Source organism: Manacus vitellinus, unplaced genomic scaffold (genome assembly GCF_001715985.3).
Source record: "Manacus vitellinus isolate BGI_N305 unplaced genomic scaffold, ASM171598v3 scaffold_28_pilon, whole genome shotgun sequence".
NCBI classification, from domain to species: domain Eukaryota; kingdom Metazoa; phylum Chordata; class Aves; order Passeriformes; family Pipridae; genus Manacus; species Manacus vitellinus.
In genome coordinates this window covers 6748458-6761195 of record NW_021940122.1, presented here as the reverse complement: position 1 = coordinate 6761195, position 12738 = coordinate 6748458, and the positions used below count along the sequence as shown (strand labels likewise).

The 12738-nt window shown below is 43.3% G+C and overlaps 1 protein-coding gene across 1 annotated transcript in view; it reads left to right on the top strand.

Annotated features, from left to right (window-relative positions):
- ARHGAP31 (Rho GTPase activating protein 31) overlaps nt 1-12738 on the top strand; it is a 59994-nt gene that overhangs the window by 25172 nt on the left and 22084 nt on the right. The window contains exons 2-3 of the mRNA XM_008922518.3: nt 11177-11279; nt 11763-11907. Of these exons, the coding sequence (XP_008920766.3) occupies nt 11177-11279; nt 11763-11907 (248 nt within the window). The remainder of the gene's footprint in view (nt 1-11176; nt 11280-11762; nt 11908-12738) is intronic.

The following is a 12738-nucleotide window of genomic DNA, read 5'->3' as shown; positions in this document are numbered from 1 at the left end:
CAATGTCAGCTCACGGTTTAGGACTCATTGGCAGGAAACGCATGCACGCTGGTGTTTGCTGTGCAGAGGAAATGATAAGCACTACCTGGCCTGACTTAGAGCAGAGATAGCATGGGGAAAAAAAAAAAAGTTGGGGGGGCAGGGGTAGCGGGAAGGTTGTTTTTCTTCATACTGGTTCAGAGCCTGTCCTTTGCCAAATGGAAAACAAAATAAAGAGTGAAATATGGAATATATCGGGAATCTCTTGGGGGGCTTGGAAACTGAGGAGCACAATTGCGAAGTGATTAGATTTACTACTTTAGTAACAGCTTGATATTGCTTTTTTTCCCATTGTTAGCACTGAGAATGACCCTCAGCTTGATAACCCCTGAGATTCACCCTTATTGAAAGGTGAAGGGAGGGGGAAGCTTGTATCCCATGTGGAACTGGAGGGATTTTCTGTGGAGGACGAAAGACAGGGGGACAACTGCTACCACTGGGGGGTAGGAGGGTCTTGGGAATATAAAGAAGAGTATTGCATAGATGGATATCTCTTGTGACTTTTCCCTGCTAGGTGAGGGGATAGAAGCCTTTTGGGGAATAAGTAGACACCACCATGCTGAATATTTTGTTCAGCTTTGTTTCTTTTCCTCTTTTACTAGGGTCTGTAAAAGCCATATTGTGCCTCCTTTTGTCACTGACCTCACAGAACTAGTTTCTGTTTCTAATACTCTTACCGCTCTGGCAAGCAGTTGCAGAAGTACAGTCTCTGCAGCTCGGCCTTGAGAGAAACCATTCCACGTGCTCTGGGTGCATCTCAGTAGTTGTGTGCTGACATCCTGAGGTGGAGGTAGACACAAACAACATGGCAGGAAATATTTTCTTCTAAACAATCCCAGCCCAGGATCAGCCTCTAGAAAGTTGGGAGGCGTTGTGACACAATCTGCAAATGTTGTTCTGCCTCCTCTGCTGTCCTTGATGATTCTCTTGGGCTCTGGAGAGCGAGCAAACTGCCCTCTTGCAACATATGTGAAGCACTGATGTGCCACAAGGCTGGCAGATGGAGCAGTGCTGTGCTCCCTGCTGTTTCTGAAAGAAGCCCTGAAGGAGCAGCACCACATCCAGATGCCAGAGCCAGGCTGCTCAGCAGCTTCTTTTAGAGCTCTTTACCCTCCCTGATGTATGGAAAGGAAAAATATGATCCCTCTGATCAAGGCTGTAAAAGTACACTTTAGAGTAGTGCAGCCTCTGGAGATTAAAAGATGTAGCCAAAATGACCCATATCCCATGGGCTGCCTTTCTGAACTAAGCTACTGTGTTAAACCAATCCACTGAGACTGGTTCTGGACTTGCTGATGTAGAAATCCATGCATGCTTGAGGAACACACCCCCAAACCAACAGCTTTCCTTGGCTGAGAGCACGTACTTCACCCAGAAAGACCTTCAGCACAGTAGAAGGGAAATGCAGTAGCTTAATGCCCTTTGCCTGGGACAGGAAAGCATTGAAAATGTCTGGCAATGTCTTATTCTCTGGTTGGCTGAGCAAGATTCAACAAGCAGGAGATACAGCATGTGGTGATGTATCCCCAAGACCTGTGACATCAGGCTAGTTACACTTCTGCATCTTTTGACTCTGTTAGGCTTTGATTGACACCTTATTAAAAATCAGCTATTTCTCTAAGAAGAATTTCCTGGTAATGCACATGAAACCTCTCTCACACACATGTATACGTCCATAAATGAATATAGTGGTATATATAAAAATACTTGCATATATATATATATGCACACATATATATGCTGATATATACATGTCTAACCAGGTGCTGCTTCTGGCAGAATTTTCTTTGTGCTTCACAGACACAGAAACTGAGCCCACAGGCTGTGGTGATCATATACCCTGGGCACTACCTTAGGGTGGGTACAACAGCAACTTGTTTCAGCAGGAAAACTTCAGCAGTCCGAGTCACCCACAGCTTAATCCTCTTCAAATAAAGACTGACCTGTTTTCAGCCTCCTCTGAGCAGAGCTGGAAGGAGAATTTCTAGGTGACCTTCCACTGCCAGCAGAACTTTTAATTCTCCATTCTGTGTCAAAACTCACACCAACATTTTATGCTCTTGTAAAGCTGGTGAAAATGCTTCTATCATTCTTATACCTCCTTTGCTAGTATTTGCATGACACAGTAAAAGGTAAGAGGGTGTAGAACAAATCAGTTTTTTTCTCTCTTCTGGAAAATACTACTGAATTCAATGGGACTTTTTGTATGAGTGTGGTTCTTTGGGTCATGCCCAGGCAACCTCGAAATGAAAACACTCAGTCTAAATATATGCTCAGGAACTGAGCAAAGATGGAATGGATTTGGTGCTGCTTGGCTTCAAATTATAATGACTGATTATTGCTAATGCCTTCACATGTTTGTTTTCAATCAGATTGACATCATAAAGCCTTATTTACTTTTACTCAAAAGTCTGTTTTCATTTGCCTTTCACTTCTCATTTGCAGCTGTTATGGGTTTGTATTTAAGCTCCTCATCTGTCTGTCTGTGATATATAATGATCCCCAGTGATTTTTACTGCTTTCTGCCCTAAATTTTTGACTATCTGTAAAACAACCCATTTGGAATAACCCCTGGAAATTGCTATATTGCTCTTCACTGGGAGAGCCCTAGAGGCAAGATTGGTGAGAGGCCTGAGTGAAAGTACATTGCTGCACAGTCTAGTGTCAGTCTGCATCACTCCATCAGTGTGACAGAGGGCAAAATAAAAAAGGAGAGAGAAGATATAAATATGTGCTGTGAGATTCAACTATGCAGTTTTTCATCCATATGAGAGCTTGGTCCAGGACTAGTTTCTCTGTTACTTTGTACCTTACTACCAAAGAATAACCTGGCCTCTCAGTGAGGTGATGGGCCTCTGTTCTCCCTTTCACACCCCTAAGCTCATTGGCACTGCCATTCTGCATTAGCTGGCACAGCTGGATGCGTGCTTTAAAGCTTGGGAGTGGCTGTCATATATGCTTGTAAATGACTTGTTGTGTGGCAAGCATGGTAGGACAGCCATGTGTGCTGATGGACCTCCATCTTATCCTTGCACGTTTGAAGGGAAAACAGAAATGTCCTGGGAAAGAACAGCAGAGAGAACTGCAGAGCAGCCCACTTTTCTGCAGCATGAGCGTGTTCATGAGATAACAAACTGGTTCCTTGCTTCACCCTGTCTCTTCACCTGCTTCCTAAAGCCTTCCAATAGCATTTATTTGGGAGTTAGTTTCTTTGTCACCACCATGTCATCACTGCAAAAGTGTAGTAAGGATCTGTCAAACAGGGAAGTATCATGACAGAGCAGCACAGAATATTGTATCCTCTAGAGATTGCTATAGATTACAGTGTATGGAAGTGGTGCTTGTGAAAGGCCCAGTACAAAGGACTTCAAAACTGTTTAACTAATAACTGGTGTTTTTCACGTGCACATGAAGATCTGAGTACCCAGAATTTCTTTGTAATAACCCCAAAAGTCTTCCTTATAAAGAGAAGCTTGGAATCCCTATTGCCTGGCACACTAGAGTCTAAGTTGAAAAGAACTAAGAGACAAACTAACACTGACAGCCAGGTAGGGAGTATACGTTGATCCCCTTGTATTACCTTTCTTCGGATTCTGGGATCCTAAGAATCCCATGTAAGGATCTCCATATGTCAGGGGAGATGTTGGTTTCTACACCTTTTTGTCAGTTAAGAAATGGGTGTAATGGCTTACAAGTTGCCTCCAGAGTAATTTTGGGACTATAAGAAACTGAGCAAGTCTGCGTCAGCTAGCAGGCTCAGGTAAAAGATGGAGACTTTACTTCTTTTCTGACTTGTTTTGGAAGTCCTTATAAATGAAAACATGTAGATTAAAATCTGTTAAGAGGAGGAAAAAGCTTATGAAGTCTGTATATTTGCATCGCTTTGTTGCCAGCAGTTAAGTAGGTTAGCATGGCTTTTGTAAGTATCCATGCTTGAGAAAAGAGCAGAGGAAGAAGGGAAAACATGATACAGAAAACTTGACACCTGCAGTCCATAAGCTTGTTTATTGATCTGGATGAAAGACAGTAGACACTCAAGAGACTTCATATGAAGCCTACATCACTGGTTGTCCACCCCAGCACCAACACTTACCTGCACTGCACTCTTCCCTTGCAGGCTGCTTCTCCCAGCTCTCTTGAGCTGCAGCATCGGCATCGCCCCCTACTCACTCCTGCACTCCATCAGCTGATGCAGCCTTTGGATTTGTTAGTGTTTTTAGTATGTGTCATTAGAATTGAGGCTAATGACAGAATCTCTGTCTTATGATCTGCTTATCCTCACAGTATCTAGGCATTTATGGAGACGGAGGTCAATTCATGACACGCAACTTCAAAATTATTCTGATATTTTCTAGACTTACACCCAACTCTGTTTCATGAGACAGTATAAATTATCCTGTTACTCCTACCTCCAGAATTATTTACCCCAGTTGTTTGTGCTGTGGTGAACAAAATGCTGTACAATATCCACCCTAATCTGCTGTGGATTAGAGTTGTTAGGATTTAAATTATTAGATGAGGACGTGCACAGCTCATTGACCTGCCATTCAGAACTTAAGCTTCTATTTTCCAAGGTAGTTGTACCACAGAGTCATAAAAGTTAGGAGTGGAGATATCCTGTTCGGTTATCTGGTCTTTTTTTGCAGGAAATTCACAGCAGGATGTTTTCCTAACAAAACTATTCTCGTATTTAGTACAACCACTTTCAAAAGTGCCTGCGTGACAGAATTTGCCAGCTATGTCAAGGTAAAGTCAGGTTTCAGAGGGGCGCAGTGACCGCTGGGGCTGAGAGTCAGCCTTCAATGTCTGCTTTGGCAGTGCTTTCTCTTAGGCTTTCTTTGATGTCTGTTGTCTATGAAATGGCCAGGTCTGCCCTGGGCTCTTTCATTTCTGTCTGGAACACCACAGTTGTCAGATCTGCTCTGGAAAATCAGGTGTTCTGACATGTATTATTTAGGTACGTCAGATGTAAGCAGGGTATAATATCAATGGGAAAAAATCCCTTGATAGTGGTGTGGTTGACTTCATTCAAACTCACACTTGGCCTGCAGGCTGTGTTGAAATGCATTTACTTGAAATCAGAATGTCACATCTCGAACAGCACTCAGCATTTTCACTTCCCAGGCAGGGCATGGAAGGTGATGGTTCGCAGCATCTGAGAGATTTGACATCCGTTTTTCCTAAATTTCTGCCCACCAGAATCACAACTGTGTACAGGACAGTGCTTTCATTGCAGGGAATGGCACTGTTGCGTTAACCTTTGTGACATTGCAGGAACATTTCCCACAAAAGCAGAGGGGAAAACAAATATGAAACGTGTGACATACAGTGACTCAGTTGTGCTGTCCATGCAGACAGGATCACCTTGGCATCAGTTGTTCATCTTTTTAAACTATGTTTATGGCAGCTAAGGGGGAAAAGACGGTGAACTGCAACAAGTTGATTTGTTTTTAGGCCTGCTTGGTGTTGTTTATCTATCTCATGCTATTTAAATACAGGTGTGCGTATGCATGGGGGGGTTGTGGCAGCTCAGCACTAACAGCCAGACTCAACACTGGAATTTGAGGGTGAGACAGTTTATTTTTTTTTTAATTCTATAAAATTAATCTAGTGCTGGTGAAAAGTATGCATAGGCATCCTGGAGACTGAAGCCCTCTCTTTGTCCTTGTAGCAGTTATGTCCAGACAGAGCAAACCATCCTTTTCCCCAGCTCTGCCAACTTCATCTCTGAGCAGGAGAGATCCTTTGCAGGGATTTTAGATGCTATGTTCCCTTTCATCCACATCTGCCACTGAAAAGGGGACACTGAAAGGCAAAGAAAGTAATGCCTGGGGGCAAGGCAGGATTTTTCCTTAGCTGCCACTGGTGAGGAGGCATTGGGAGGCAATCTGGAATTGTGACTGATGTGCTGGACCAGGGGTTGGGCAAGCTGCAGAGAGGAAAGCACAGTTTGATCTGCTCTGGAATCTGTTTCTCAACCAACCTTATGCCTAGTGAAAATCAGGCAAAGTCAGCAAAAAATAAAAATAAAAATATCTAGTGAATCAGCTTTAAAACTCGTGATTTACAGTAGAAAGTCAGGAAATGCAGAAAAATGTCATATCAGAGATACTGACTCTCAAGTATGTCGCCATTTGTACAATCCTGTTCCTTTCCTGTGATTAGGAGACCAAGTTAATACATTGGTTTGTTCTGTTTTGTTATTTTTTGCTTGTGCAAAATAACAACTCTTGCTTAATAGACTGAAACACTTACTTTTGAGAAGGAAATATTTCCTACTTTAGTCATTTTAGTCATTGAAACAAGAGACTATTTTGACCTTTATTGTCATGCTATTGACATAGCATGATAGGAAGCATACACTGCTATTGAGGGCAATTGAAGACAATTTTAAAAAAAATCTAATATATAAAACCCCCAAAATGATGAAATAAAAATGCTCACAACATTTTTCATTTTTTTTTTTTATAATACAGTATTTGTTTTGGGGGGAAATAAAAAAAAAATCCAAACTATTTCTTGCAAGTCAAACATCAAAAAGGTGATGTTCCAGGTGAAATGAAAGGTCTGCATTTATCCTACCATTACTTGAACTAAAATTAAAATAAAATTAGAGAGGACATGAACCTCCTCCATATGACAGAAACCAACTGGTAAGGAGGTCTTGAATATCTCTGTCACTAATGTTTATCCTTACAAGGAGCTCTCTGAGGAAACCACAGAAGGATAAGTGAAAAATGAAGCCTGCTGCTATTCAGTCCAGTTCAGTGCAGTGTACCCCGAACACATGATCCAGTAAGACAGTAAGATAGCTTACTGTCTTACTGGGCAGTATTCATACTGACTGGTTGGGGTGTCTGACTTAGCAGCAGCCTCCCTGGGGTCCTTCTGGAGCCCATGGAGACTCAGTTTCTTCTAGAAGATGGCACTGAAGGCCACAGGATATTGCCTGCATCTCCTGCTGGACCTGGGTCTTTCTTGCTCTTTGCTGGCTTTGGTGGGAGGCCAGGAAGCCATCCTCCCAGCAGTCATTAGATAGGATCACTCCTTCCTTCCCTAGCATCCTCTCCTACTTGGGCTGCTTGGTGATTCAGACAGGTACATGCTTAAAGGTCTCCCCAGCTTAGCCAAAATGCTCAGTCTAGTGCCAGGTGAAGCCTTTGTCAGACAGGCAAAGAATGAGCACCTTCCTTGCTGGTGGGGAGGTTTGGTGGGTGGCACCACTATGGCTGGGAAGGGACAGAAGGGAGAGCCCCCCTCCATACCAGCAATGCTGAGAGATGAGAAGTTCAATGCCCATTGCTGGCGCGGGAAGCCAGAGGGATCAGAGGGAGGAAGACACGGTACCTGACCTAGCAGGAGCAGCAGATGTGTAAAGGAGGTGGCATGAGCTGTGGTCTTGAAAAAGACCCTGGTGAAGGTGAATGTCTGCGTACACTGGGCTTGTGATATCCAGTGAGTGGAACCAGTTACTGTGACTGCCTTTATGTTTTATTTTTGTCTAGGGGAAGAGAAGTATTGTCTTTTGTATGCAGTATGTTTATAACTCAATTTCCCTTCTCACTGATGCCTTGCTCCATGCTCTCTTCTCCTCCTCCATCTGGTTTCTATTGTAGTTTTAAATGAGGACAGTTTGGCTGTCTGGCAGAACAAGCGGGGTCTGTGTGACACCAGCTGCCTCTTCCAACTTCTAAGCCTTCAGAGCAGTTTTAATTATAGAAGTGTCAAGATTGGACACCCCCCACCCACTCCTTTCTGTGTTTGCACGTACAGACCTTGCTACAAATCCCCATCCACGTCTGATCTTCCTTCGAGAGAGACCCAGGTCTGTGATTTACATACACCCTGTAATGCCAGTAGAGTCTTGTTGTAAAGCACATGCCAGAGTCTGTACCTCCCTCCATTCAGGACTGATCACAGATCAATCAGAAGTTTTGTCCGAAATAATCAAACCACCTCAGAAATGCCTGGAAATGGTAGAGAGCTGCACACTGCTGCTCTAACCTCACCTCCCCCAAGTGCCCAAAAGACTCAGCCTTGTAGGAGATCAGAGCTGCTCAGGAATGTCAGAGCTACAGGTTCTGCTCAAAGAAAACATTTATTGTGCTCCAGTTTCATACAAGAGCTGCATTTAGGGGCTTGATTTGCAGGAAGCTGATGCAGGCCCTTCACCTCCAGGGACTTGAGGTCAAAGTCTGTAATTTTCAGTTGGAAGTGAAAAGTGTCCTATGTGGGATTTTTTTTGACATCACAAAACTGCCACAAATTTTGGCGTAACTGGCTGTTTCTCTTCATACGAGCCAAAGACCTGGTATGGCAGGAAATCTTGTACATGATGAGTGAAGGGCACCAGCAAAGATATGTGAGGAGTCCAGGGCTGGAAGAGTTCAGGGCTGCAGTAAGAGATGCTGGCAGAGGTTGCTGCATATTGTCTATCCGCAATCTATAGGTTGTCTCTACTGTGGAGTCTTCACTCACTTTAAAAAATGGGTTGAATTTTATACATTTGCTACAGATTGTTCCCCTCAGGCCCCTGTTTTTGCTTACCAGTCCTCAACAGACGGATCTAGCCTTCTCTGGTTTGTGTATGGGGGGTTTGCTTACCTGCCTGAGGCCTCTTGACCTAATTTATTACATGGAAACTTAAAACTCAGCCAAAAAAACCAGTGTGATTTAATAGGTCTTACTTTCAAGAGGTTCAATTAGTCACAACAAATATCAGTATATGCATTTTTTGTTGGTGTTCTTATTCTTAACACTGAGGTTTAAAAAAGTATCTAAATAAAGTAGGTAATAAAGGACCCCATTCTTGTGGCAGCTAGTCACCATCATATGAAGCTTGTCTATATGAAAGACTATTAAACTTTTAAACAAACCTTGTCACATGGCTATCCTGATCAAATATGTTTTCTGTTCAATTGATTATTCTCTTTTCAGGTTGCATGGTTTCCATTTTCCCACCCAAATAGATCTGAGGTGAAAGTGGATCTGCCTAACTTTCATTTTTGCTGATTGCATTACATTTATTTCTGGAGACCCCTACCAAGAAGAAAATTTCAATATGCTGTGTATGCATAGCTCCTTCCATAAAGAGGTTACAGCCTGACTATCCAGAAATGGAGTGAGGCCTGAAGTAATTTGTCCTTCCCCTTTTTTATTTTTAGCATGATCATCATCATATGATCTGAGTCCCCTACTGCAGTTCCAGATAATCAGAACTTACTCAGAGATAGGAAGGTCCTCTTTCTTGATGTGTCACTTGGACTTTTCTTGGCAGGATATCAAGGAAATTTTATACTTATTTTTTTACTCTGACTCCTTCCACACCATTAAGTCCTCCTAGGAAGCAGGTGTTGTAGGCACTGAAAGGAATGTTTCCCATGTTTGTTCTGGAAGGCACTGATGTGATGCCTCCTCAGAAGTCCTTGAGGAGAGACTACTATAATTCTGTGACTATTGTGGACAAAGCTTTCATTCTGTAGACTTCACCTGTTCTCTTGGTGACCTCATGGTTACCCCTGAACATTGCTGTAGTAGGCTGGGGCCTCTGATGTGAGCTCAACAGTTAGTCTCAGTCCAGCAACCTGAAGTTCTTAAAAAGCAGCGCAAGGGCTTTGAGTGTAGCATAGCATGACTAATGTACCTGCATTACGAGTCCTTGCTCATAAAGTCAAATTTTCCTGTTGTTCTGGAGAGGCTCCTTTGACTGAGAAGCATTAGTCTGTTTGGATTGTCTGGGCTTCCAAGTAATCACTGGCACTTTGCATATTCCTGCATTTGGGTTTGCCAAAAGGGAAGAGAAGGGTCACACAAAAGGACCTCTTTACTTCCTTAGGTAAGGGTCAGGAGGCAGAAGGGTAGCACTTCCCTGAGTGATTGGGCTTGGTAGTAGCGTGTCACTGAGGTAGGAACCAGCTTGGGAGCCCTTCTCACCAGATTCTGTGCCCTAGGCTGCTTGGTAGGGGCAGGTCTACCCATGAGCTGGCTCTGGCCTCAGTGGCTCCCAGGAGAAATACAATAATGTACCAGCTGGTTTTTTTCAGGCTATCATTGGATGCCGTCTGATGAAGCACATGTTAATATGTCATTATGGTCCTGAACTTTGAGGAGAACTCAGGGAAGGTCCAGCCAGAGGCATTGTCTCTGTGGTGCCTCAAAGCTGAAGGAATTCCTATGCCTGGCTTTCCAGTCAAGTCTATGACTTTGTTTTCTTCCATACAGCTTTCCAAATGTGCAGTGCAGCAGAATCAGCGTTACAATGGGGAACTTTTAACTTCTGCATTTACTGACTTTTGTGCCTATGGCTGTATGAAGCATTGCATTAAATACACAGTAGTTTCTAGCACCTAATAAGGAAGGGCTTTCTTACTGTTATTGTTATAGCTAGGGTTGTTATAGTACTGTGGATGGGGAGGCTTGGTCTGACCAAGAGAATGGGGGGTTCTTATGCCTATATAATGGGGAAAAAATAAACATATACTTTGGATCCAGGTCTGGATGTAAATGTTGTGCCTCGGGCTCCTCTCAGCTTTAAGACTGGTTAAGTCTTTGTCTAGTTATGTTGCTGGAGTTTTTTTGAAGCAGATGTCAGGTTCAGTCAGTGTGCAGATCTAGTCAATATTTGAACTTTATAACCCCTCTGTGGGAGTTTATGAGCACTAAACTGTGGGTATGTAGGCTTATATGGAAGTGTGAATGCTTCTCTGATTTTTATCCAAGCCAATCAGACCTTTTGGCACAATTCAGCGAGGCTACAGGCCTAGATTGGGGAGGGGGGAGGTTCCCAGGACCTCATGCTTTACCGCATGCTTTCAATTAGAATGAAATAGCTTCTTTTATTTTTTTTTTTGAAGGAAAAGAAAAAGCAAGAGAGAGAAACCCTACCTTACTTTCTACAATGTTTCTGTGACTTCAGGGTTAGTCATTGCAAAGGAGCATGGCATGGCACAGCCATAGCATATCCTCATGGTCACTTTTCAGGGTCTACTTTTGGTCTGTATTTCTCCCATTGCTGTACCCTTGCCTGCATCTGCAGAGAGCCTCTGCTGTTTTTTTGTGTAACTGTCTCCTCTGTGGTGACTTGTGGAAGTTGTCAGCGTGTATTCATTGGGCATCTTGCCTTGCTTTCTTCTCCTAGTCCCCTATGTGCTGAAGAGCTGTGCGGAGTTCATTGAGACTCATGGCATTGTGGATGGGATCTACCGCCTCTCAGGAGTGACATCCAACATACAAAAGTTGAGGTAAGGGCGGCATATTTGAGTGTCAGTGACACTGCTCAGTACCTTTTCGGTGTTAATCCCTCAGACATACTGTGGCCAACACTCTATACTGATGCAGAAGATAAATCGTCTCTAAAGTTGGTAACAGGGAAATACAACATTTCAAGGACAAGCCCATGACAAAGTAAACTCCTTTCTCTCTGCATCTATTAATGGGAAAGGCATGGAGGGGCTCAGCACAAATGCTGAGTTGTTCTCTCTCACTTTAAGAGAAAGCAATCTCTTTATATCAGTTTGGAGTCCCCTCATGGGACTATGTTAGGGCTAATGGAGACTAGTTGAAACCTCAAGGCCTGAACATGGCAGACAATCTGGGCCAGCCTGCAGAGACATTTCTGCTTTCCAGTTTGTTTTTTCTGTAGCTGTAAAGGAGTACTGAGGGTGGAGTACTGGCCTGCTATGGCTCTTATTCACCCATATTGTTATGTTTCCATATTGTTTCAGACAAGAGTTTGTTTCTGACCAATGCCCGGATCTAACAAGGGAAGTGTACCTTCAGGACATCCACTGCGTGGGGTCACTCTGCAAGCTGTATTTCAGGGAACTGCCCAACCCTCTCCTCACTTATGAGCTCTACAAGAAATTCACGGTGAGACCCTTGGCTGTTCTTGTTCCTCTACAGCCGTGTAGATGTGCTGCAGATTCCTCCATGACAGCTGCTTGGGATTCACTCCAATGTCCTGGCTTCTGGTGCATCTATCCATATAAACACTTCTCAGTGTTCTTCCCTTCTCATCTTGTGTTGGCTCTCTTTCCCTGTCCTTGTTTCTTTTCACCATTTAATGTTTATTTCTCTCAGTTTGTCTGCTGTTTCCTCCCCTTCATCTTCTCATTTTTTCACTGCATTGCTTCCCTGCTGCCTCTCTCCCCACTGTGCACCTCCTCTCAGAATTACAAATGCTCTTTCTTTTCCTCATTACTGTCCATCACTGAGAGTCTTCTGTGTCACCTGGGGCTTGTGATCATAATCACAAGGGTGTGGTTTCCTCATTCCTGTCCCTCCAACTGTCACTGACATTTGCACAAACTGATTTCTCAGCCCATGTGTAAAGCATCAGCTTTTCTGCATCTGTAGCGTTTTTTACACAGTTTGTAGGAGTGCAAATGATGACGCAGGTTATGCCAGCTACGGCATATCAGGTCAGTCAGGATCACATCATAAATACAAATGGCAGAGGAAAGTGGCAACTGGCCAAGCAGAAATCTTTAACTTTGTTTAAAGAGATTACAATTCAGGGAGTAGTTACTTGATTCTGTAAAACAGCCATAGATTATACGTGGATGGAGTTGGAGCCCAGGAGCAGATAGCAGGGGAGCAGAAAAATAACACCACAATGCCTGAATTTTTTAAGAGTTGGCTAATTTTGATGACAGATAATATTTTATTAAAAAGTGGCACAGCAAGCTATGCTTGTTAAAG